At 42.8% G+C, this 27,899-nt stretch overlaps 1 protein-coding gene across 2 annotated transcripts; it reads left to right on the forward strand.

Moving 5' to 3' along the window:
- The first annotated feature begins 58 nt into the window (after positions 1 to 58).
- GINM1 (glycoprotein integral membrane 1) lies at positions 59 to 27,899 on the forward strand. Of its 2 annotated transcripts, XM_040429271.1 has the most exons (9): positions 59 to 199; positions 866 to 922; positions 1,800 to 1,896; positions 6,312 to 6,347; positions 11,249 to 11,394; positions 13,381 to 13,540; positions 15,442 to 15,575; positions 21,493 to 21,656; positions 27,368 to 27,899. In XM_040429271.1, exons 1-9 carry the CDS (start codon positions 83 to 85, stop codon positions 27,474 to 27,476), a joined length of 1,020 nt encoding a protein of 339 aa, XP_040285205.1. In that variant the 5' UTR covers positions 59 to 82; the 3' UTR covers positions 27,477 to 27,899. The 2 variants fall into 2 exon arrangements, with proteins under 2 accessions (XP_040285205.1, XP_040285206.1); XM_040429272.1 differs by lacking the exon at positions 6,312 to 6,347.

The raw sequence follows: 27,899 nt of genomic DNA on the forward strand, positions 1-27,899 counted from the left end.
AGACGGGAAGGACCAAGGAGGCACGTGACACTGAAATCAGGAGGGGGCGGAGTTATGAGGACTGGCGCTTCCCGTGTAGAAGATGGTGCGGTTCGGGCAGAGTTCTGGGCCGTGCTGCCGTTACCTGCCTGTGGCTTCTCTCCTGCTGGCAGCCCTTCTCGCCAGCGCTCAGGACGATGGGATCAGGACCCGTGTGCAGGTAAAGGGGGCATCACGTGACCGCCCCTAGCACCCAGGTGCCTGTGTTTATTGGGAGAGTCCCGGGATGGTCTCGGCAGTCCCCAGTTAACGTCCTGTCCGGTGGTAAAGAGTGGGGTTTCCCAGGATACTTTTAGAACGACCCAATGTACTCTGTGCCCTTACTTATGACACCCCAGCCTCCTCCTGCCATGAAATGTACAGACTGCAGGGTTTCAGTCCTGTCACAGGACCCTGTACACATTAGGCTAGATTAAAGAGTTGTCTGACTTCCTGAAAACCTAAATATAATAAAGATAGTCCACTTGGGTATTTCCAGCAGTCTGAGCGGTGAATGGAGAGGTGGCCAAGCCTGCAGTGCCCCCCACTTGTCACTTACACTGTACGCCCCTTATTCTAGTTTGGGGGGGTGTTTCGAGCTGTCAGACTCCCTTTAATAAATTCAGTGCATCTATCTTACTGCCTACTACTAGTCTTTGCGTAAGGCTGGCCTATGAAGCGCCAATCTTAGTAAATCTACCCTGGCAGGATTGGTAAGATTGACTTTATCTGTGAAGACTTCCATTCAAATGATTGTAGGTTATATTCACCCCTGAGAAATCTTGTGCGGTACCTCCAGATCTCCCCGCTGTCATGCATCCTAAAACTGAATACTTTTTATCTTTAGGAGACTGTAAGCGTGAATGTGACATCCTTACATGGGTCAGAGCGGGTGACAACACAGGTAAGTCATTACTCAATGCAGGGTAGCTGATCACTGACATGATGGTACATTGAGAAGCTTAAAGGGAGTCTTTCACTCCGATTCACCGTATTAACCTAATAACAGACTTATGTCCACGCCATCCCCCCTATTAAAACTGTGCTTACCGTGCGCATGCGCCAGCCCCGACCTAACTTACGGCAAGAACGTAAGTTAGGCCGGCGCATGCGTACGGTAAACTGTGATGCCCCGGCCAGACTGTGGTCATTCAATGCGCATGCGCCGATATCGCGGTCATCGGCGCATGCTCGGGATTACGGACGGGAGGAGGGAGGTTGGAGCAGAGACCAAGGGCGGACAGATGCGGCGGAGGGGAGTGGATTTGTATGAAAATGACCCAGGGGCCTGGGCACCGGCCGTTGTAACGCCGCCCCTGGGCACCTTCACAGCCTCATTTGCATATGGATTAAAAGTGTTTTTCGGCAGAACGATGATGGTAAGCAACATATGGTAATCACAGTTTTAATAGGGGGGATGCCGTGGACATAAGTCTGTTATTAGGTTAATACGGTGAATCGGCGTGAAAGACTCCCTTTAAAGGTCACAGAGTTTAAAAAATAAAAATAAACTTTTGATATATCAGAGAAATGTCTATAGTTTCATCAGTGGGGATCAGAGTGCTAGGACAAGGAGAGAGAAGCACCCGCGGCATGGACCCGTCTCCATCCTGTCCGAGGCTCCTGTCCCCACTCTTTGTGGGGATGAATGTCCAGTCTGTGGTCACTGACCTCCGCTTTGGAGGTTCTCTGCTGCTTCCGTGTCAGACTCGGGAAGCTGTAACCTGTGCATTCTACATAGATATGGCTGGGAAAAACTGTGATTCCTTTGTTCTATGTAGGTCAGTTCCATCATCAGCTATGCAAGGGGGCGAATACACCTAAATGGATTTCCCGTGAACAGAGGAGTTTCTCGAATAACCTGCGGGATGGACATAAGTAAGTGGCCTCTCATCAGTGTGAATGATGTACAGTGTCAGCAGTGGTCCAACCAGGTGCCCACATTGATGCACAACACAGTAGTTTGGTTCTGGGCTCATATATAGCTGTGTGAGAAAAGATTCCACATAACTTACATTTTATTAATTTAACCCTTTTACGGCTAAGCCATTTTATAGCTTCAGGACGCCAGATTTTAGAAATCTGGTATGTGTCACATTATATGTGGATGATTTTTCATATCCACGTACTATTGTGCTGTCCTTTGATAAATTTAGGTGAATATGGTTTACATTTACATATTTAAAAAAAAACTCAAAAAGGAGAAAAATTTAAATAAGCTTATTTTAACCCCAGTATGGAATATTTTAATGCAATATACTGTATAAGTGTCATTAAAGAGGACCTGTCGCCACTCCATGTACTAACAATTCTGGAGCATCTATTCTTATGTCTCTATGTTGTGCCGTCTCGGCGTTATTCCTGCTAGAAGTTATGAATGAATAGCTAGCAGTCTGCAGTAAGGGTACAGAGGGGTGGTACCAAGATGGGGGGGGTGTACCTGCACAGTCTGACTCTATCCAGTCAGTGCTGCCATTTTCAGACTGTGCAGGACCCCCCCCACCACACACACACACTGGTAACACCCCTCTGTACCCTTTCTGCAGACTGCTAGCAATTCATTCATAACTTCTACAAGGAATAACAGAGGAATGGCACATCATAGAGCCATAAGAATAGATGCTCCAGAATTGTTATTACATGGGCAATGCATGAAGCTATTAATTTGGCATGTCAGGAGCGGTGACAGGTCTTTTTTAAGTATGTTAAATAATTTATTTTCTACATTTTGACATCGGTTTTAAAGCTTTTCACTTTTTGAACATTTCACAACGCTACAAAAATAATGCAATTTATAGTGAGAATTTTTATTCCTGCACCTAGACTTATTGGGAAACCATACCCCTAAGCAAATTCTTTGATGGGTGTAATCACTTTTTTGACCCCATAGGTTTCATGCAGGTTTTATTGGAAAGCAGTCGTAAAAAAATAAATTTTCAATGTTCTTATCAAATGTGTCATTTTATATGACATATGAATGAGTCAAAAATTATCTGCGCCCTAGTTGTAGAATTTATTTTAATCAGCTTTCAGAAAAGACAAATGCCAAATTTTCGACGTAATCTCCCTAGTCACTGCTGTTAAGGTCTGAACCTGTTATGTCAATAAATTTTTAACCCCCTCCCGACATATGACGTAATAGTACGTCATGGCGGCAACTGACTTACCGCATTTTGACGTACTATTACGTCATGGTGATCAGGCTGGGTCTCCTAGGCAACCTATTAGTGTATTACTCTGTGTAATACACTAACAGGCAATGCATTACAATACAGATGTATTGTAATGCATTGCAGAGGGGATCAGACCCTCAAAAGTTGAAGTCCCAGAGTGGGACAGAAATAAAGTTTAAAAAAAAAAAAAAAGGCAAAAAAATGTGTTTTTAGGGAATAAATAAAATAGTAACGACTGTCTCTATAAATATATCACATGATCCACCCCATCCGATAAACACCATAATAAAAAAAGCCATTTTTGTCACCTTACATGACAAAAAGTGCAACACCAAGTGATCAAAAAAGCGTATGTCCCACAAAATGGTACCAATAAAACCGTCGCCTCATCCCACAAAAAAAAATGAGCCCCTACATACGATAATCGCAAAAAAAAAACTATAGGTCTCAGAACATGGAGACATTAAAACCTCTTTTTTTTTTTGTTTCAAAAAATGCTACTTTATTGTGTTAAAGTGAAATAAATAAAAAAGTATACATATTAGGTATTGCCACGTCCGTAACGATCTGCTCTATAATGTCACATGACCTAACCCCTCAGATGAATGCTGTAAAAATAAATAAATAAAAACTGTGCCAAAACAACAAATTTTTTAGTCGCCTTGCCCTATAAAGTGTAATAATGAATGATCAAAAAATCATATGTACCCAAAAATGGTACCAATAAAAAGTCAACTCTTCCTGCAAAAAACGAGCCCCTGCACAAGACGATCGGCAGAAAAAATAAAATAAAAATGGCGTTCAGAAAATGCAGACACAAAAAAACATAATTTTTTTTTTCTCTCAAAAATGCTTTATTATGTAAAACTGAAACAAACAAAGAAAGTAGACATGGTGAGCGCGATGATGTCAGCGAAGGTCCTTTTGCAGGTCCTTCAAGAAGAACAAAGAAGAGGATCCCGGCTGCGCGATCAAGTGGATGAGGTGAGTAATTTTTTTATTATTTTTTAACCCTCAAGTGACATTTCACTTTGCATTCTGTATTAAAGAATGCTATTATTTTCCATTATAACTATGTTACAATGAAAAATAATAAAGTAAATGGGGACCCGGGTCGCTCATCCCTCATCTCCTTAGCAACCATGTGTGAAAATCTCATTGCATCCGGCACTTGCTTTCAGATGCGATTTTCACGCAACCCCATTCATTTCTATGGGGCCTGTGTTGCGTGAAAAACGCAGAATATAGATCTTGCTGCAATTTTCACGCAACGCACAAGTGCTGCGTGAAAATCACCGCTCATGTGCACAGCCCCATTGAAATGAATGGGTCTGGATTCAGTGCGGGTGCAATGTGTTCATGTCACGCATTGCACCCGCGTGGAAAACTCGCCCGTGTGAAAGGGGCCTAAGGGTGCATCAGGGGGGCTTCAAATGGGACATGGCATCTTAAAACCAGTCCAGCAGAATCTGCCTTCTAAAATCCATATGGCACTTATTTTCTTCTGCTCCCTGCCATGTGCCCTTACATCAGTTTACAACCACATGTGGGGTGTTTCTGTAAACTGCAGAATCAGGGTAATAAATATTGAGTTTTGTTTGGCTGTTAACCCTTGATGTGTTAAAGATTTTTTTTTTATTAAAATGGAAAATCTGCCCAAAAAGTTAAATTTAGAAATTTCATCTCCATTTTCCTTTAATTCTTGTGGAACACCTAAAGGGTTAACAACGATTGTAAAATCAGTTTTGAGTAACTTGAGGGGTGTAGTTTCTACAATGGGGTCATTTATGGGGGGTTTCCACTAGGGGTGGGCGATATGGCCTAAAATCTATATTGCAATATAACTTGAAGCATGTGCAATATGCGATTATATATTCTCTCCCCCCCCCCCCGAGGAATCGCTGCTATTATACTTACCTTTCCTGCAGGGTGCTCGGCAGCAGCTGGCTGAGGGAGTCCGCAGGTGTCGCGTCTTCTTCCCAGCATGCATTGGGCGGGACCTGACGTCACACACAGCGTCAGCCAGCGGGCTGACGCTGTGTGCATGCCAGGTCCTGGCCAGTACAGCGCGGTGCGGAGTCGGGAGGCCACGGAGCGGTGAGTGAGAAGCTTCTTCAATTCACTACTGTTCCGTGGTCATATTGCGGTCCGGTGATATATGCGATATAGACAAAATCTGTATCGTTGCACAAATTCATATCACCTATATCGCCCACCCCTAGTTTCCACTATGTAAGCCCCACAAAATGACTTCAGACCTGAACTGGTCGTTAAAAAGTGGGTTTTGGAAATTTTCTTAGAATTTTAGAAGCAATTCTTAAAATTTTTAAGCCTTCTAACGTTCCAAAAAAATAAAATGACATTTACAAAATGATGCCAACATAAAGTAGACATATGGGGAATGTTAAGTAATAAATATTTTATGAGATATCACTTTGTTTTAAAAGCAGAGAAATGTAAATTAAAAAAATTGTGAATTTTTTAAAATGTTTAGTAAATTTGGGATTTTTCCATAAATAAAGGTGAAATATGTTGACTCAAATTTATGACCATCCTGAAGTACAATCTCAGAATGGCTTGGATAAGTAAAACTGTTCCAAAGTTATTACCACATAAAGTGACGCATGTCAGATTTGCAAAAAAGGGCCTGGGCAGGAGGGTGAAAACTGGCCCGGGGTAGAAGGGGTTAAACACAGTGGGAGAAACAATTGCTGCCCACTTGTTTGCACACAAGAAGAGCAGCGTGCAGTGATTAGTTTCTTTGTGGTCTGAGGCTGCCTAGTGACGATATCGATCGAAGACTTTGTGCACAGTATGGAGAAAGGATGATTTTGTTCTTTATTTGGAGTGGAGGTGAAGAGGAAGAAGGTGAAGAGTGGAGGTGAAGAGGAAGAAGGTGAAGAGTGGAGGTGAAGGTGTTGCGCAGAATTCATTCCTTGACCTGCATGGTGTGAGTCCCGCATCCACCTTCCTTCCATCCACCTTCCTCCACCTATAAAAAATATTTAAAACCAATGAACAATACTGAAGGAGCATACATATAGGTCTATATGTATGCTCCTTCAGTATTGTTCATTGGTTTTAGATATTTTTAATCTCACTTATTTGTATTTTTTATAGGTGGAGGAAGGTGGATGCGGGATTCCTACCATGCACGTGAGTGGAAATTTGGCTATTAAGTTATGGCCCAAATATAATTATCATAGACGGTGACAGTATATGGACTAATATAATACATTGACCTATCAGCAAGTTGCGCCTCTGATGTCTAAAATGTGTAAGATGTTTTGGTACATTGTATTATATTACATGGCGGAGGGGGTCTCCATGGATATGGAGATGCTTTCCTGTGTAGGCGGGCCTGACTGAGTCATGTGACGTTGATCAACGGGTCACGTGAGTTGAGGATGGTCACATGATATTGTGATGTCCGTTACCCGTGATTGGGTGAGGAGTAATGACGCGTTGACATGCTCATAGAGGAAGAATGAACGCCGACATGAAATCGGGTGCATGGAGTGAATATCCCGGTAACCACCTATTAACACAAGGTAACACACATGTCGATAATTTTGGTAGGTATATTATTGTTAGGGGATATATCCCATTGGATAATAGTAAATTAGTGGGCGTTGCATCAATATGGAATATAATTTTATGGGTCCCCTTTGATTAGGGGTGGTATTATTCGCACTATATATGTTTGGAACCAATACTTGATATTATGCTTGATAAAGGCTACTATGTAGCCGAAACGTCACACTTTTTTGTACATTGTTTCATGGATGTTCGGTCAATTAAGGACCCTCATTTGGATATGCTGCTGTTCTCTTCTATTTCTTTGCTGATCTGTTGACCATTGAGGATCGGTGGTCTGGACAAGCTGTTGCATTCCGAGGGAGTCATGCAAGGTGCATTTGTGCTGCTCTAAACCATTTATTACTGCACTATCCTCAGGATAGGTCATCAATATCAGATCAGCGGGGGTCTGACACCTGGCAACCCCGCTAATCAGCTCTTTGAGATGCTTGTATGAGCGCTGCCTTCTCTGCTTTGTTTACCTGCTTGTCACACCAATTGCAGTGGTGAGCAGGTGTTATTACAAGTATGGCATCCCCATTCACTTCTATGGGACTGCTCTGTCTAAGTGAATACTACCAAGCCATCCTATAAAAGTGAATGGGGACACCATACTTGTAATTACACCTGCTCACCATTGCATTTGCTGCGGTGAGCAGGTGAACAGAGCAGAGCGCTGCCTTCTCCTCAAATAGCTGATCCGACTCCTGGCACCCCCGCTGATAGCAGCAGTCAAGGTTTGTGCTGCCAGACCACTGAACATGGTGTTGATAACTTTAGATCCAACATTACAGGAGAATCATTTAAAATAAAAATATTTTCTTAACTGCAGTTGTATATTTGCTGCGATGTGGATGCAGGTTTCAGTATGTGGGGCAGAAGATACAACCTATGAGATTGAGGTTAAACACGCACCCTTCCAACATTAGTAACAGAAAATGCAATCATAGCCTCTCTCAACACATTACTCTAGTGCATAATAAAGGTCTTTTGGGGCACATTTATTAAGACCAGGGTTTTAGACGCCGGTCTTAATAAAGGCCCATAGCTGGTGGAGGATCTGCCCGAATCATGTAGAGGCGCAGTTCAGTTTAGTAAATGACCCCCTTTGTCTTTAAAAATTACCATCTCCAGGATAGGTCATCAGTATCTGATCAGTGGTGTCTGACACCCAGGACCCCTGCCGATCAGCGCTCCGGCCTTTTTGCAGCTTACCAAGCACATTGTATAGTGGTTGTGCTTGTTATCACGCTCAGAGCCCCATTGAAGTGAATGCTACCGCCAGTACTGTGCCCTCTGTGCTCCTCAAATACTATACTGCAGAAATAACAGTACCATACAGATTGTCGCCCCCCCCCCCCCTAGTAATAATGCCCCCTAAACATTCCACCAAGAGTACAAAATTTTTCCCAGAGTGCCTTCATTAGTAACAGTGCCTTAATAGTAGGGCTGCAGTAAACTAATATTTCAGTAATCGAGTATTCTATTGATTATTTGTTCCAATTAATCGACTAATCTAATAAGAATAACCTTCTTAAAATAACGTATTGCTTTACAAAAACAATATTTTTATTTCTTACAGTGGTATAGCACATAATTGCACACGCATAAGGCTTCTTTCACAGCTGCAATATGCGTTCTGTGAGAAGAACAGCTGGCCAGAATGTACCATATCAAGTATAGCTGGATACTGCCAGCTGCTGCAGCGATTGACTGTAATGGGGTCCGGCCTTATTACAGCATTGAAGCTGGGTTTTGGCCAGAAAAAAGTCAGATGGCCTTGGACCACATTAGTCAATGAGAGCATGCTGTCTGTAAGCTGTTGAACGTGATGCAGCTGTTCACACATAGCTGTCCATACGTAGCTGTGATTGTGATGTACTGAAAAAGAGGTTAAATAAACAATTATTATTACAATACGAAGCCTGTGTGTTGTGTGTGTAGATCATATAAAATGTTTGCTTTAGTTACCTTGGGTCTGGTCCGCTCGGTGAACTACATGCGTAAACTGGGTGTTTTCTGTTCAGATGTTGAAGCATTGATGTCGCGCTATTATGATAGGCTAGTTCGGTTTTGCAATAGACACACACTACAGACTTTAATTTCTTTCTCAGCTTGAAATTATCCCAAACTTTGGACACTCTGTGCCGTTTTCTCTGTCCTTTCTCTTCTGATCGCCCCTCGGCCTCACTATTTTCTCTCTTCCTCCATTTCGCAGTTGAAGTAAAGTAATACTTCTTTAGGTCTTGCCTCCTGCTTTGTGCAACAGTTAGTAAAATTTGAGTCACACCTTACAGGAGGTAAAATAAGAATTTCATAAACCAAATAATATTCATCAGAACACAGATCAAACTACACCCCCCCCCCCCCCCCCCAAATCAGACTATCACAGATCTCAGGCACAGATAAGCCCCCCCAAGTCAGTCAGCCTTGCCCTCAAATCTTTCCCCCATGCCACAAGCCCACAATCAGGCCACCATGATCACACCCTCCCTTGCTGCAGTGCAGTCAGAGCCAGACCCCCATGCCATCCATTGCCATGTCCCTCACTCCCCCAGTGCGGATCAGCAGCCCCTCCATGCTTTGTGCCCCATGATGTCACTGCCATCAGCCCCTCCATGCCATCCAGACTACCATGATGTCCCCCTTTCCCAGTGCCTCCAATGCTATCCACCATGTCCCCTGACCCCCACTGCCATCAGATCAGCAGACCCTCTATGCCATGTCCCCCAGTGCCCCCATGATGGCACTGCCATCAGCCCCTCCATGCCATCCAGATTGCCATGATGTCCCCCTTCCGCTGTGCCTCCATGCCATCCACCATGTCCCCCACTCCCGCAGATGAGCCCCTCCATGCCAAATCACAGGTTCCCCCCATTAACCCCTCTCCAAACCAATAACTTTATACATGCCAAATCACAGGTCCCGTCCCCCCAATTAAACCCTCTCCATACCCCCACCTACCGCTTATATCTCTTTATACATTCCAAATCACAGGTTCCCCGATTAACCCCTCCCCTCCCTCCAATAACTTTATACATGCCATTGCCAAATCACAGGTGCCCCCATTAACTCCTCTCTAATCCCCCCCCCACCTCCCTCTCATATCTCTTTATACATGACATGCCATTGCCAATTTACAGGTGCCCCTGTTTCTCTCCTGGCCCGCCGCTGGTGCTGCTGACTTATCTTTAATGGCAGTGTGGCGTGGAGTCCGCAGGAGACGCGTCTTCATCCCAGAATGCACTGGGACCTGACGTCACACACATCGTCAGCCAGCGCGCTGACTATGTGTGTACGCAAGGCCCCGCAGCACGGTGCCGAGTCGGGTCTCGTGAGAAGCTTCATTTCACTCCCGCTCAGTGGTCATGTGATTTAAACAATTTTTCGAGGATTTTTTTTCTGCCTCTATTTCATAAATTTAATTGATGAATCTTTTCAGACCTACTTAATAGTGATAGTATGATCTGAGAGGGCTCCCGTAAGTAGTGGTGCACTCCATTTTGTGCCCAATAATATTGCTGCCCGTAGTATTAATAATGCACCCATAATAGTAATGGGCCCCCAGCAGTATGCCCCCCCCCCCCCCCCTTCACCCATCAAAATGACGAAGCAAAAAAATTAAATATGACTACTGGTCCCCATGCCGCTATCCGCGATGCAGGCAACAGGCCTCTTCTGCATCCCAGCACAGGTAGTTGTGATGATTAGCGATGAGCAGATTTGTGTTTTACAAGTTCGAGTAAGGGTTTTCTTATAATTCCGATATGAATTCTGTTTGATGGAATGTCTCTTAAAGGCTTCCATGGTGCATTCAGTCATAGAATTCCATTATGGTCCATGGTAAAGGAATCCATATCAGAATTGTTATAAAACCCAAACTCGAACTTGTAAAACACAAGTTCTCTCATCCCTAGTGATGATGTCTTCTTGCAGGCTTCAGGCCAACTCACCTGTAATAATGACCATCGGGCAGCCATTGGCTTCAGTGCTCTGGAGGACAGCCATACAGTTGTGTGTGGTGGCCACTATGTTCAGGGGCCCAAGTTATACTAAATTCTTTTCCATAAAACTATTGCTGGCATAGCAATAAAATGACACAAAAACACAAGGCATTCCATAGCGTAAAAAGACCTCAAGAATGCAGAATCCAGAGATGGTGGTGCAGTAGGCACAATACTGATTAAAGTTTGAGTTTGATGGTAAATGGATGCCGCTCCCTCCTGCCTGGGCACTCGTATCACAATCCTATATAAAGTATCTTTTAATTAAACAGTAAAAATCAGGATCCAGGGTGCCCTGAAATAAAACGTAGCTTTTATTGGCAAAACAACGGATGTTGATTTATTTATTTTTTAAAAAGTTCAATCAGAAGACAGCTGGTGGATCAGAGGGCGTGTTTAATGTGACAGGTCCCTGTGACCTGAGACTTGCTGTGTTTAGTATTTACTAAGAATCCATCTTGCTATTTCTTACAGGAGATTACAACACATCCAAGGAAGAGCAGAGTATAGCACATAATGTGTTGGTCAGTGTGCGGCTACTGGTTCTACACAATTTTCTGAATTACCACAGAACAAGTATAATTGTTCAGCAGGAGGTGATTGCAATTGGTGGTAATAAGGTGAGCACAGCTTGAAGGCAAAGTACAATTTACACAGCCAGACAAACAGTTGAAAGGCTGAATATTTTATGTAAGACCAATTGAAAAAATGCCCAAAATGAGTGAGTAAAAATGCAATTATAAAATAAATTGCCCCCAAAGGTGTACATAGCCTTTAAAGTTTTATTAAATAAAATTAATTATCTGAGTTAAAAAATACACCTTTTTCCATTGAAAAACTTACCAAATATGTGAAGGGGGTTTTATTTATTATCGCCACGACCGTAACGACCCACACTAAACAATGCACTGTGAAAAAAATGCCAGAATTGCTGTTTTTTCTTTTTCACCACAAAAAATAAATACAAAGCAATCAGAAAGTGCTATTTACCCTAAAATGATACCAATTAAAACTGCCAGATATCCTGCAAAAATCATGCCCCCACACAATTTTTTTTTCCCAACTGTAAGACGCATCTGCCTATAAGATGCAGGTTTTGGTGCAGAACATTTTTTCATCAGACCTCCAGTGTTAATCAGACCCCCGATCAGACCCCATGTTAAATAGAGAAGAAACAAATCAACTTGCCTCTCCTGCTCTGGACCCCACTGCTCCTGAGATCTAGCTTCTTGCCGAGCTGTCCTGAGACCTGACGTCGCACAGCATGAGTGCATGAGTGCTCCGACATCCTTGCGCTGTGAGCAGGTCATAGCACAGCGTCCGTCAGCCGAAGACCAGGAATTGGCGAGTACAGAGTCCTCACAGGGAGTGTTGCATTCATGCTCCCTGGTCCTCCTGTACTAATAAATGCTTCCATAACTGACGCGCTCGTTAGTTTTCGCCCCTTAAGACGCTCTGATATTTTCCCCCCACTTTAGGGGTGGGGGAGAATGGTGCGTCTTATAGAATAAAAAATATGGTGTATGTATTTGGTATAGCTGTAATCATACTAACCCAGAGAATAACGTTATAATGTTATTTATGCTGAAAATGGACACTGCAAAATTTATAACGCCCCCAAAAAAGAGTTAATAAAAGTTAATCAGTAAGTTATGCGTACCCCAAAATGGTGCCATTAAAAACTACTACTTGTCACATTGACGGAAAAATAAAAAAAAGTTGCAGCTCTTGGAATGCGACAATAAAAAAAATATTGCTTGGTCACTAAGGGGTTAAGAAATAGTAAAATGTGACAAATTCTAACCCCACGTGTACTAAAAAAAAAAAGTGTATGTCCTAAAATAATGTGGCTAATGAAGTATTAATGTGGTCATATGAGTATTCACAGGATTTTATGCTTTTTTACTAGTTACTGCTTTCATTGTTGACAAGAGGCAAAAACTTTAGTCATAGTCTATTTTGCCACTTTGCCCATGTTTGAGCAGGGATGCTCCAGTGCTAGCAGTATTCATCTTCTGGAAAGTGGGATGTGTAGTTGTATTGTAATCACTCCACTGGTCTGTGTTTCTGCAGTAATTGTAAAGATCACACATTTAACATGGTCCACAACACTGCTATTGGCACCTTCCTGTCATCTCAGTGATGGAGATGTCTCCACAAACAGTGAATGGAAAGGCTATGAACACTTCTGGTTTTTATTTTATTATTGCAGTCTACTCATCAGTTTGATAACAATTTAGCTATAATGAGTGTTTGAGGTCAGAAGATCAGAGATAAAAGTAATACATGAGCTGTCATCTGACGGGGCTAAGACTAAACAGAGATTGACAGTCTGCGAATAGACTGAAAGGCATTGTGGGATTGGGTCCCTAGCTTGTGGAACCTAAGGAAAGAAGCTTGGTTCTGTCTGGTGATCCTCTAGTTCCCTGCTTGCTTTCTTCCAGCTGGGGTATGGACAGACACTGATTGGCCTTGTGTTGGAATGAATCTTACTGCCAATACACTCTTGACGGCTTTGGATGCTTTGTAAATATACAGTTGAATGCAATCAATGTCTGTACAATAATAAGGGATGATGTCCATCATGAAAATCTTGTCATTAACAGGTTAATCAAAGTGATGTAGCGGAAGTGAAATTGGTACTTAATATACGTATGGAAATAATTCACTGTTCAAGTTCAGTAATGAACCTTGAAGATTCACATCTGTCCTCCATTACTTGGGACAATGATGTCTTATTTACCTTTCCAAACATCTCAGAATCAGGTAAGATTTAGATTGCCTCTCCATTTGTAGATGAATACTATGGTGTACCTAGCTGAACCAGTATATGAGTGTATTGTGGCTTGATAGTGGTCATATCTTATTTCTCACATATTGATGAACTATCCTAAGTGGTCTAGGAAAAGCCATGGCCTCTTCAAACAGCTGATCAGCGGGGTGCTGGGAGTAAGACCCCCGCCAATCTGATATTGATGACCTATTCTGAGGATAGTCTGTCAATATCAAAATCTAGGAGATCCCCTTTAACCATTTAAAGTCAATAATTAACTGCTAACATATAGTGGTTTGTCCCAAAGCCGCATTGGAGCTTCAGAGCAGTATTGCAGGGCCTGGCTAGATTCCGGTCCTGTCAATGAACAGGCAGGTGTGTTCTTCTTCACCTGTGGGGGCAGCGCCAAATTCGTTACAATCCATTCCCTCATCCCCATGTGAGCTGCAGCAGTTTTCTGCTATTCGTTACACAATTGACTGTGTATTACTTGCACAGAGTCATTGGTCACATTATTTTACGGGGGAACCTACATAATCACAAGGCAATTAACAATAGGCGAGCAATTTTACAATTGGTTTCTAAGGAGTAGATAGAAGATAGCTCCTGCTCGCATAGCCATGAGATTTTTGGCAGGAAAAGTGGGCAAGTGTAAGGATCTGAACGACTTTGGCTGGGTCAGAGCATCTACAGTCACTGGACTTGTAGGGTGTTCCCAGTATACAGTGTTTATTACCGACGGAAAATGGTATAAGTGCTGACGACGGGGACATGGGCGATAGTCCAAACTTGGGCCAGTGTCATATGTGCCCAGTGCTCATTAATGTGTGTAAGAATTGAAAGCTACTCTGTCTGGTTGAGTCCCACATAAAACTAGTGAAGCACAAATTGCTGAAAAAGTCGCTGCCGGCTATAATAGGAATGTGCCAGTAAATTCACCTTTATTTTTATTTTTTATTTTTTCTCCTAAGACCAGAATTTGATATGCCAGTCTAAGTCCAAAGTGTGCTGAAGTGAGAGATGACACCGGCCTATGATCTGGCATGGATCTTTACTGTAGTTTATGCCAGTTTCTATGTAAATTATAGTAAATCTTTTGGGCCGTTGAGGCAGTATAAAACCCCAAGTAGCTAAATTTTTTCACAAATTATGCTTGCACAAAATTTTTGATGCCAGTTTTTGGGAGAAAAGAGCATCATAAACTCCACTCACAACACATTGCAATTTGCTGCATGTAGTTCCACAGGCTGAGTACTCATGCTGACCCATATCCACCACTAAAAGTCCCTATAATGGTCACATTACCATATGCATGGAAGCAGGTGGCCTGGTCTGCTGAATCATGTTCTTACTTACATCCTCTGGACAGCTTGATGTTACTTCAGCACATACAAACTAACATTGTTGCAAGTACACTCCTTCATGGCAAGTGTTCTGTAATAGCAGTGGTCAGCAGGATAATGCCCCCGACCACACTGAAAACATTGTTTAGGAGTGGTTCGGACATGACCAAGACTTAAAGGGCATCTGTCAGCAGATTTGTACCTATGTAACGTGGCAGCTGTTGGTACCATGTTCATATGTTCCCACATTGCTGATAAAAATGATCTTTTACTACATGCAAATGAACCTCTAGGAGCAACAGGGGCGTTGCTGTTACACCTAGAGGTCCTGCTCACTCTGCAACTGCTGAGCTCTCTGCACTTTCATTTACAAGGCCAGGCAGTGAAAATATCATCAAACTTGGTCCTGTCAATCAAAGTGCAGAAGGAGCTGCTATTTTGGCGCTACAGAGGGACCTACACGATATTAGGCAAGTGGTTTTAATGAAGAGAATAAAAAGTAAAGTATACCTGTCCATCACGCTGGCATTGACTCAAAATCACTCTCACAGCAGGGGATAGTGTTCCACAACAAACTACCAGAGAATACAGCATTGGGCAGAACACAACGGTGGACGAGGAGCCATTTCCTGGCAAACTCCCGGAAACTCCAATCCGAGCTGTGCTTCCAGCCTCCTCTTATAAGGTGATATGATACATAATATGACTTATGTTTCACACTGCTCTGTGTCTGTTTGGCATATGCATCTGGAAAAGCTCTTGCACGTAACTCATGTGTCCCTTTCCCCATTCAGTCGAGGGTTCTTTTAGCCTCTAACAGTAATTTCTGATGACCCACAGGATAGTTCATCAGTATTAGATCAGCGGGGGTCTGACATGCCACGCCTCTGCCAATCAGCTGTTTGGGAGTACTTCTGACACCAAAACTACACAACTCTACCCACTGTGTAGTGGAAGGAGCTGACTACTGCAGTGCTGCCACCATGCACTTTAAGGGGATGCTGGGGCTACAGATTATGGATGACCTATCTTCAGGATCGGTCATCAGTCAGATCGAGGGCTCTGCCTCCTTGCACCCCTGCAAATCAGCTGTTTGAAGGGGCTGCGGGCACTCGTGAGAGGCTATGTGTGCTCTTCACTGTTTACTTGCACACAGTCTATTTTGTAGAGGGGATGCAGTCCGTCATCCCATCGAGACTTGAGGTACACAGTGTGCAGGTAATCACTGAAGAGAACACAGGGTCCAGACCCTTCAAACAGCTGATTAGCAGGGGGTGTCGGGAGTTAGACCTAGGGCTGGGGAATTCATCAAATTAATTTGATAATTGGCCCTTTAAGTGTCTAACCTGTTTTTTTTTTGTTTTTTTTAAGTTGTCACATTGACTTATTTTCTTCAGTACAAGCCTATAGTACATAAAAATTAGCGTGGGTGGCAAGGATGGAACAGATCCTGCACATGCTGTGGCTGATTCAGTGCAGTGGATCATGGTGTTGGGTGCGTCACTAAGATCCTGTTTACAGTCAGTGGGTGGAAGGAGCTCTATTCCCAGAATGTGGATCAGAGTAGGAGAAGGCTACAGCCTGGAATGTTGTGCGGTGGGCTCCTAGACTTGGTGAAGTGCGGGTGGTGATTATGGCCATGCCCAGATACTCCTCTATCCCGTTACATTTTCTTCTGCTCCGTGGCCGTGGTTAGTTGTTGGTGAGTGGAGTGTGTGAGATGTCAGGCCCAGCCTGCTGCAGAAACGAGACCTGGGTGGCAGGAGCGCTGTGCCTGCACTGGCCATGTCACTCTGATGTGTGAGGAGCATCCTCCTGCCTGCCAGCGTCACCAGAGACATGGCTTTCAACCCTGACAGGGCCCACTTCCACACCTCCAACTGTCAAAGTCTGTCCCAGTACTAATGTACGGATCTGTACTGGTGTATGTGTCTTATTACGAGGGGATGCTAAGAAGTTCCTGGCTTTGCCCCCTTCCAGTTGAAACGTTAAAAATTTATTTGGTACCATAGAAAGCTTGATATTCTTATGTAACTGCGCAAATATCAGATGTTTTACGATTGTTCTAACTAATTTTAATTTCAAAATGCAAAAGATGGCAGCACTAGGAAAAAACTAAAATTTAAAAAAATTGGGTGCAAAGCCCAATGGGAATATGCTTACCCAATGTGTAGAGTACAGTTTAATTTCAGGTAGGAAAACTGAGATGGCAGAGGCGCAAGGAAGTTTCACGTCTGTGGAGTAATGGCCAGGGCTTGACAAATTTCCTTGGAATCTAGGAGCCAGCTAAAAAAGTTAGGAGCAGGCAGAGCAGCGTCATAAAGTCCCCCCAGTAGATGCCCCCATAGTGCTCCCCCCCCCCACTTCTCCATAGAGCCCCCCATTAATGCATGCCAGTACATAGGCCCGCCAGTAGATGCCCCCATAGTGCTCCTTTCCCTCTTCTCCATAGTGCCCCCCATAATGTGCCAGTATATAGGGCCCCCATAGTGCTTCCCCCCTTCTCCATAGTGCCCCCCCATGTTGTGCCAGTATATAGGGCCCCCCATAGTGCTTCCCCTCTTCATAGTGCCCCCCCCATATGTGCCAGTATATATGGCCCCATAGTGCTTCCCCTCTTCTCCATAGTGCCCGCTCCCCCCATATTGTGCCAGTATATAGGGCCCCCTTCTTGCCACAGTATACTATAAATAATAAAAACAATAAACTCATATACTTACCTTATGCTGCTGTAAGTGATGCGATGCAGGCCTCTTTCCGGCCTGTGTCCTGCACTGTAGGCTCAGGCGGCGCGATGACGTCATCGCGCCGCCTGCACCAGCCTCTGATGGGCTACAGGCACTAGGCCTGTAGCCTATCAGAGGAACGGGCAAGGGAGATGCCTCTCCCCTGCTCCTCCGCACCATTTATCTGTATCGCTGTCATGAGGACGGCGATACAGATGAATATGGAGATGAGCGCTTCCACAATGGAGGCGCTCATCTCCACTACCTACTGCCTCCGGACAGATTGGGCCCCCCTCCGGGCGCTCCGCACCCGTTCGCCTTGAAACGGGCTGACAAATACCCAAGCCCAGGACCAAATTCCTGATCGCCATGGCGACCTGGGCCTGGGATTTGTCGAGCCCTGTAATGGGCCATCATGAAGTTTTGGTTTCTCCAGTGAAAGTTTGCAAAGGACATTCACACTGAGATGTCACAAACACTAGGGGAGTAGTGTCCTCAGTGTGAAATGTCCTTTCCCCTGGAGAAACGAAAACTTCATGAAGGCCCATAATGCCACAGACGTGAAAACTTCCTTGTGCCTCTGCCATCTCAGGTTCTACCTGAAATTAAAATTAATTGTTAGAGAATAATGGTAAAACATCTGATATTTGCACAGTTAAATAACAAGATATCAAGCTTTAATATGGTACCATAATTCATTTTTCAATTCCAAGTGGAAGGGGGGCAAAGCCAGGACTTCTCAGCATCCCCTCGTATATCCCATATACATCCATGGTTGGCTGAAATAAAAAATAAAGAAATAATTGCCAGAAAAAAATAATCATGAAAAATTTATAATCGTGCTTCAATTGAAAATAATTAAGATTATTATTGATAGAGAGATTTTATATATATATATATTCACCTAAAGAATTATTAGGAACACCTGTTCTATTTCTCATTAATGCAATTATCTAGTCAACCAATCACATGGCAGTTGCTTCAATGCATTTAGGGGGGTGGTCCTGGTCAAGACAATCTCCTGAACTCCAAACTGAATGTCAGAATGTCCTCTGATGGCTACTTCCAGCAGGATAATGCACCATGTCACAAAGCTCGAATCATTTCAAATTGGTTTCTTGAACATGACAATGAGTTCACTGTACTAAAATGGCCCCCACAGTCACCAGATCACAACCCAATAGAGCATCTTTGGGAGTGGTGGAACGGGAAGCTTCATGCCCTGGATGTGCATCCCTCAAATCTCCATCAACTGCAAGATGCTATCCTATCAATATGGCCAACATTTCTAAAGAATGCTATCAGCACCTTGTTGAATCAATGCCACGTAGAATTAAGGCAGTTCTGAAGGGCAAAAGGGGGTCCAACACCGTATTAGTATGGTGTTCCCTAATAAGTCTTTAGGTGAGTGTATGTGTGTGTAAGATAGATATATATATATATATAGGCTCTTGTATGAGCTGAAAACGTTGCCATCCACATGGGTGAATAAAACACCACTTACTTTTACCTGAGAGCTGTCCTTTTCTCATCTTCCATTGAAGGGGTAAGCTGCTTCATCCCTGGACATAGCACCCTCCTTGTGTTAATCTTCCGGTGCCGCCATTATTTTCCATATATATATATATATATATATATATATATATATATATATATATATATATATATATAATATATAATTTTTTATTTATTTATTATACAGGTGAAACTCGAAAAAATTAGAATATCGTGCAAAGTTCATTTATTTCAGTAATGCAACTTAAAAGGTGAAATTAACATATGAGATAGATTCATTAAATGCAAAGCAAGATATTTCAAGCCTTTTATTTGTTATAATTTGGATAAATTATGGCTTACAGCTTATGATATCCTAAAATCACAATTTCAGGTTCCCTTTGCTTAGGGGGTATGGATTAATTAGCTCACTAGAGTGTGACACTTTGAGCCTAGAAATATTGAACCTTTTCACAATATTCAAATTTTAAGTTGCATTACTTAAGTTTGCACGATATTCAAATTTTTCGAGTTTATCGCGCGTGTGTGTTAATATATACAGTCAGTCCATAAATATTGGGACATCGACACAATTCTAACATTTTTGGCTCTATACACCACCACTATGGATTTGAAATGAAACAAACAAGATGTGATTTAACTGCAGACTGTCAGCTTTAATTTGAGGGTAATTACATCCAAATCATGTGAACGGTGTAGGAATGACAACAGGTTTGCATATTTGTTAAGGGACTAAAAAGTAATGGGACATAATAATAATCATAAATCAAACTTTCACTTTTTAATACTTGGTTGCAAATGCTTTACAGTCAATTGCAGCCTGAAGTCTGGAACGCATAGATCTCACCAGACGCTGGATTTCATCCCTGGTGATGCTCTGCCAGGCCTCTACTGCAACTGTCTTCAGTTCCTGCTTGTTCTTGGGGCATTTTCCCTTCAGTTTTGTCTTCAGCAAGTGAAATGCATGCTCAATCGGATTCAGGTCAGGTGATTGACTTGGCCATTGCATAACATTCCACTTCTTTCCCTTAAAAAACTCTTTGGCTGCTTTTGCAGTATGCTTTGGATCATTGTCCATCTGCACTGTGAAGCGCCGTCCAATGAGTTCTGAAACATTTGGCTGAATATGAGCAGATAATATTGCCCGAAACACTTCAGAATTCATCCTGCTGCTTTTGTCAGCAGTCACATCAATAAATACAAGAGAACCAGTTCCATTGGCAGCCATACATGCCCACGCCATGACACTACCACCACCATGCTTCACTGATGAGGTGGTATGCTTAGGATCATGAGCAGTTCCTTTCCTTCTCCATACTCTTCTCTTCCCATCACTCTGGTACAAGTTGATCTTGGTCTCATCTGTCCATAGGATGTTGTTCCAGAACTGTGAAAGCTTTTTTAGATGTCGTTTGGCAAACTCTAATCTGGCCTTCTTGCTTTTGAGGCTCACCAATGGTTTACATCTTGTGGTGAACCCTCTGTATTCACTCTGGTAAAGTCTTCTCTTGATTTGTTGACTTTGACACACATACACCTACCTCCTGGAGAGTGTTCTTGATCTGACCAACTGTTGTGACGGGTGTTTTCTTCACCAGGGAAAGAATTATTCGGTCATCCACCACAGTTGTTTTCCGTGGTCTTCCGGGTCTTTTGGTGTTGCTGAGCTCACCGGTGCGTTCCTTCTTTTTAGAATGTTCCAAACAGTCGTTTTGGCCATCTCTCTGATGGGTTTGTTGTGTTTTTTCAGCCTAATGATGGCTTGCTTCACTGATAGTGACATCTCCTTTGGATCTCATCTTGAGAGTTGACCGCAAACAAGATTCCAAATGCAAATTGCACACTTGAAATGAACTCTGGACCTTTTATCTGCTCATTGTAATTGGGATAATGAGAGAAATAACACACACCTGGCCATGGAACAGCTGAGAGCTAATTGTCCCATTACTTTTGGTCCCTTAACAAGTGGGAGGCACATATGCAAAACTGTTGTAATTCCTACACACCGTTCACCTGATTCGAATGTAAATACCCTCAAACTAAAGCTGACAGTCAGGCTATGAGCTGAGCGCTGTGATTGGCCAGCGCTACAGCATAGGAGAAAGAGACGCTGTCAGGTTCCCTGGGTGGAGCCTAACTATGAATATACCGGGCGAACGGAGCAGCGCCCGGGGATAACAGTAAGTGCAGGGGGATCCCTGGGCGCCGCTCTCTACACTTTTTTATTCTGGTGAAAGGTCCTCTTTAAGTCCTTTTTTTTTGTCTGTTTTTTTTAAATGGTTCATTGGTTGTCAGCAGAATAGAAAGTTTTTCCATTTGAGCTGAAATAATTCTCTTTAAGGTGTGTTATGTTTATTTCAGGTAATGTGCGAGTTTGCAGATGAACTGAGAGACAAGCTGTGCCTTATCTGGTCCTGGCTGTATCCTGTCTTGGTTGGCATTGCACAGGTTTTTATTCTGGGGGTGATAGGAGCTGCTGTTGTGATTGAACTTCTCAAGATTTTGTACCCATTAAAGGAACCAAAGTAAGCAAATCTATTCTAGGTTAAAGAGCACCTGTCAAGCAGGATCAGCCCTATTAAACCAGGCTTACTACCTGGTAGGGTTGATTACGATTATACCTGTTAAATTAGGTTGTGTTGATCCTTAGATGTAAGACTTTTCAGATAGATGCACATTGTTTAGATTTATTGTGCAGATTTGATGTGGTTTTGCTGTACATTTCAGCCTTCCATTGAGAAGGGTGAAATACACACCAGAAAAACCGCAACAAAAATTGACAATGTTGCAGATTTCAAAAGCCACACCATCCACGTAATCTGCATTGTGTGCAGCCACCCTTATTCTTTGTGACAATGATGGCTTCAGTGGACTGAGTGGTGTTGGCCAGCACTGGAAAGATTAGGTGCTAGGCCCCACCCCCAGTGGCACTGAAACCCTCATTCTTACCAATTGAAAATATGCTCCAATTTCTCTCTATTCAACCAGCTTTGTTAAATATACTCTAGTTCTTACTGTGTATGGAACAGTGCAGATACTAGAGGCCTAATATCCCTGTAGTCAAGGTGAACCAATGCTTACATCAAGGGGATGGCCAAATACTAATGTCACTCATCTGTCATGAAATGTGTAGTCTTGCTTGTTTGTTAATACCATCATTTCTTTAAAGGCTATGGATACCTTTTGGAGCCATTTTTATTATGATTTTACATGTATTTTGGGTCAAGTAACATTTTTGTAATAGGTGTTTACTGATTGCGGTGAAGTCAAGGGTTTATAAATACAGATGTAAAGTGATGTGAATTAGTACCTTTTATCAGAACGATCTGTGCATGGAAGATCCTCCTTGTTATTGCAGGGAAGCTGGTGTCCGGATGGCTTCAGGTTCAACCTTCTAGCATGAGTGATGCTCCGCCGGCAGCAAATCACACGATGCGAGGGAACCACCAGTTTGAAGTCCGGGAATTTCGGCGTGTGACATCACCGCACTCTGTATGGATGCCTTCAGGGGACAAAAAACTATCCGACGCGTTTCTGAGCCAGTCGGGCTCCTTCGTCAGGGATGGTGAGATTGTCAGTCCTGAGAATAAATAGGCACTCGTTCCCATGACAACCACTGGTTTATTATAACAAGGAGTATTTAACCCCGTTCAGTTTATTGGTTAGTCTCATGCATTAATCAAAAGCAAATAGTTTGATTTCCTGATTTAAGCCATATGGGGCTAGACTGTTTGTCCTGTTTTAATATTTCCCAGTGTCTTATAGTTCTTTTGAAAATTGAGGTGCCTTCACTATATCTGCTAATGATGGGATTTCATGGTTTGTGGTCTACGTGTTTGTCATCTTTTGTGTCTATCTGTAGTAACGCAGCTTGATCAAGCCTCAAAACTTGATCTGCGATTGGTACCCAGGTTTTTTTATATCGTAAACCTTTTCCCGGAATTTTTTATTTAGTTTTAGGGATTCTTCTCTGTATCCCCATCATTGGTGCAATTTCTTCTTGCTCGTATATATTGGCTACGTGGGATGTTATTTAGCCAAATTGGTAGATGGCAGCTATTGAGAGGTATAAAACTATTGGTGTCCCGTGGGTTTGTGGTACGTCTTCGTATGGTAGACCCCTCTGTAATCGTAATCGTTAAGTCTAAAAAGTGTATCTGTTTTTTTACACCAAATGGGGCTAAAATTAAGAGTCATTTTTATTTAAGCCGGTTAAAAATTCATCTCCCTTCCATATAAAAATCACGTCGTCAATAAAACGTTTCCCGAGGACCAGATTCGCATCAAGCTCGCCGGAGGTGTGGTTAGGTAGCTCCTCCCATCGACCCATATACAGGTTTTGCGAAACTTGGTGCGAATCTGGTTCCCATCGCGGTCCCCCCACGTCTGTAAATAAAAATCTGATCCATATTTAAAATAGTTATGCTTCAAAATGAACATAATACATTCTCCAATAAAATGGGGATCTGTTCCTCTGGCATCACTCTCCATCCTTCTTTAGACTTGACGATTTTGATCAGAGGGGTCTATCCATACGAAGACGTACCACAAACCCACGGACACCAAATAGTTTATACCTCTCAATAGCTGCCATCTACCAATTTGGCTAAATAACATCCCACTAGCCAATATATACGAGCAAGAAGAAATTGCACCAATGATGGGGTATTACAGAGAAGAATCCCTAAAACTAAATAAAAAATTCCTGGGAAAAGGGTTACGATATAAAAAACCTGGTACCAATCGCAGATCAAGTTTTGAGGCTTGATCAAGCTGCGTTACTACAGATAGACACAAAAGATGACAAACACGTAGGACCACAAACCATTGAAATCCCCATCATTAGCAGATATAGTGAAGGCACCTCAATTTTCAAAAAAACTATAAGACACTGCGAAATATTAAAACAGGACAAACAAATTGGTGAAATGATTACAGAATACCCAAAATTTATATTTAAGAAGGCCTGAAACCTTTGTAACCTGATGGCACCTTCTATTATAACTAATAAACCACCCATAAATAAACATACTATAAAAGGTTTTTACCCCTGTAAATTATGTGCCAATTGCAAACTGACAAAAAAAATTCACAAAAGGACCAATAATGAAAATAAAAGAAAAGAAACTCAGTTTTCGAAATCAACCATTACATGACCTGTAATACCACAGGAGTTATATACTATATAAGATGTCCTTGCCCAAAAATATATGTGGGGAGAACAAAAAGACAGCTAAAAACCAGAATTAGAGAGCATATAAATAATATACACAAGAAATTTGAGGGACACCCACTATCCCGTCATTATGCCCAAAATCATGCGGGCAAGTTAGCGGGATCCATATTTGGAGGCATTGAAAAGGTGCCCACCAACAAGAGAGGTGGCAATTACATTAAGGAAATGTCACGGAAAGAAAGTAAATGGATTTTTAAATTAAAGCCCCATATGGCTTAAATCAGGAAATCGAACTATTTGCTTTTGATTAATGCATGAGACTAACCCATAAACTGAACGGGGTTAAATACTCCTTGTTATAATAAACCAGTGGTTGTCATGGGAACGAGTGCCTATTTATTCTCAGGACTGACAAATCACACCATCCCTGACGAAGGAGCCAGACTGGCTCAGAAACACGTCGGTTTAGTATTTTGTCCCCTGAAGGCATCCATACAGAGTGCGGTGACGTCACACGCCGAAATTCCCGGACTTCAAACTGGTGGTTCCCTCGCACGTGTGATTTTTCTGCGGCCGGAGCATCACTCATGCTAGAAGGTTGAACCTGAAGCCATCCAGACACCAGCTTCCCTGCAATAACAAGGAGGATATTCCATGCACAGATCGGTCTCCTAAAAGGGTACTAATTCACATCACTTTACATCTGTATTTATAAACCCGTGACTTCACCGCAATTAGCACAGGGTTCCCACTCTGGTTGTGTCAGAAACCAGACTTCTTTTTACGTACGTGTTTTACATATCGCCTGTTCTGTGATAAGTCTGTCCAGCTCCTCTCTAACCTCTCAGCTAGCTTATGCCCAAATCAAAGCTGAACTGTAATTTGGGCATAAATCTGCTTAGAAGTTGGTGCATGGCTGAAGGGATCAATTGAAACCTTTGCCATGTTTACAGTGGGGGGGGCCTAAAAGTATTAGATTTGCAGCCAGTGGTTGACTAATGCGACCATGTGGCTTACATCCCAGGCCTCTGTCAGGTGTATTTGTACCTGGTAAAGCACGAGTGGACAGTTGCATCACTGAGCTACAGGCTAGGGGAATCCAAGAAGCATAGTTGTATGTAGTGTAGAAAGAAAGACGGGTGAGGAGTACAAATCTGCCTACCCACCCAGGACTCCAGCTGCTTTTTACTTGCAGTGATATAACTGAGACTGGAGCTTCCTGGGCTGTGGTTGCAGAAACTCTGAACACCAGGAGACATGTCAAATGTGAAGGGGGAGCATTTGGGCCAAAGCCCATAGCTTCACTGCCTGTATCTTTCTGCCATTTTCAGGGGTATCACTACCACCAATTGCTCCACTGTTTGGGCTATGTTGATGTCCTGTATGGGTGACATATCTTTCTTTATGCCTATACAACTGGTTCTGTTGCAGCCTTCCAAAAGGAGAGATACATATACCTCTGAAAGAAGTCTCTTAGGCCCCTTTCACACGAGCGAGTTTCCGTGCGAGTGCAATGTGTGACGTGAACACTTGCACTGAATCCTGACCCATTCATTTCAATGGGTCTGTGTACATGAGCGTTGTTTTTTCACGCATCACTTTGCGTTGCGTGAAAAATCACAGCATGTTCTATATTCAGCGTTTTTCACGCAGCCCTGGCCCGATAGAAGTGAACGGGGCTGCATGAAAAACGCATTGCATCCGCAAGCAGGTGTCGGATGCAATGCGTTTTTCACTAATGGTTGCTAGTTTGTAAACCTTCAATTTTTTTTTTTTTTTATCAAGTGCGTGAAAAACTGAACAGCAGAATGCAATCACAGACAAAACTACTTGCAAAATGGTGCGAGTTTCACTGAATGCATCCGGAGCCAATCCGTCACGCTCGTGTAAAAGGGGTGTCAAGTGTCAGGAGCCATTTATATAACACTTGAGACGTGCTTGCACTAAAGAATAGATGATCACCTACCTAGCAGCTCTCGCACCACCTCACTGGCTTCAGTGATGCACTGCTAAGGTCAGTAATTGTCTCCAGCTTGAAGTCCACGCTGCAGCTGGGTTAACGGGACCCAGCCGGGAGAAATGGAGCAGCAGCACAGGATCTGCTAGATAAGTGATCATCTATTCTAAATTGTAGGCAGATCCCAAGTGTTGTCAGGTTTCCTCCTGAAACTGGACAACTCCTCTAACCTGATGTGAACAGATCCTTAGGCTAACAGGCATAATTCATCACAATACAATGTACAATAAGATGTAAAAGATTTTTTACTAAAAGTTAATCCATGAGTTATATGTAACCCAAAGGGCTGTTTCACACGAGCGAGTCCATCTAGGGAATTGCGCTCCTTGGGTGAGCGTGATCCTCCGTTCTGGACTTGCAGGAGAGCACGTCATTATCATGATTTTTAATGCTATGTGCCTCTGCTTGACCTTACTTCTGCAGAATCATACTGACAGCTTTATATCATTATGATTCTGTAGAAGTAAGGTAATGCCCTAGGCTCCTGCAAGTCCAGAGAGGAGGATCACGCTCACACACGGAGCGTGATTTCCACAATGGACTCTCTCTCGTGTGAAACAGGCCTAAATGGTTAAAATAAAAAACAAAAGGTTTCAAAGTGGGCCATGTCTTTAATGATAGGTCATCAATATATATTGGCACGGGGTCCAACGCCAGGTACCCTTGTCAATCAGCTGTTTGAAGGGGCTGTGGGGCTCGTGCGAGAGCTGCGGTCTCTTCATTAGTTACCTGCACACAGTCTTTATTGTTGGATTGCAGTGTTATTACAGCTTCCTTTAACTTGAATGGGAGGAACAGTTGTAATTATACTGCATTGCCACTACAAGGGAGAGAGTGTGCAGGTAAACATTGAAGAGGACACAGCGCTGTCATGTGCACCACAGCTCCTTCAAACAGATGATTGCCAGGTGTCCACCTCACGACACCCTGACAATCTTGGTATTGCTGACCTATCCTGAGTATCTGTAACCCAGACTACCACTTTAAGTAAATATGGCCATGATGTAATTTTTGTATTCATAAAGCTTTAATTTTTATTTTAGGTGGACTCTGCAATCCAGTGATTTCAAGGATTTCCCTGTGTTTGTTCCTTCAATATTAGGCAGCAGCGACATAAAGGAGTCACCCCAAGAAACCGGAAATATCTTATGAATGTGGATTCTGTAGTTTTTGTTACAGTTCCAATGTTTATGATAGGATTTCCTGCATCCAACTGGCTTGCCTTGAGTGATTGTAGGAGCTCCTCAAAGGAGACTGACAAACTGCACAAAAACACACACAATCCGACTTTTCTTAAAGTGGCCAAGATTCATTGGGGCCTCTGAGCGCTACTACAAGGTCATCACTTACTGTTTTTCAAATTCGCTGCAGTGCACTTCCTTCCGTGTGTCAAACAAACTTTCATTTTTAGGGGGAACTGTTTTTCTCAAAAGGTTAATAGGTTCACCACTATTTTTTGTTACCTAAACCTGTTTCAGTCTTATCTATACAAAAATATAATTCTTCACTATATTCTTCAATGTTTGATTTATATTCATAATAAAGCAAATCATGTAGGAAATGTTTTATTTATAC

This window comes from Bufo bufo, chromosome 4 (assembly GCF_905171765.1).
Source record: "Bufo bufo chromosome 4, aBufBuf1.1, whole genome shotgun sequence".
Classification (NCBI taxonomy): Eukaryota; Metazoa; Chordata; class Amphibia; order Anura; family Bufonidae; genus Bufo; species Bufo bufo.

Excerpts from the sequence above, each read along its gene's own strand:
- GINM1 (XM_040429271.1), top strand. The coding sequence starts at position 83 with ATGGTGCGGTTCGGGCAGAGTTCTGGGCCGTGCTGCCGTTACCTGCCT. Across the intron at positions 13,541-15,441 it reads TCCAAACATCTCAGAATCAG|CAGGGGATAGTGTTCCACAA; the intron begins GTAAGATTTAGA and ends TCACTCTCACAG. Across the intron at positions 15,576-21,492 it reads TTCCAGCCTCCTCTTATAAG|GTAATGTGCGAGTTTGCAGA; the intron begins GTGATATGATAC and ends TGTTTATTTCAG.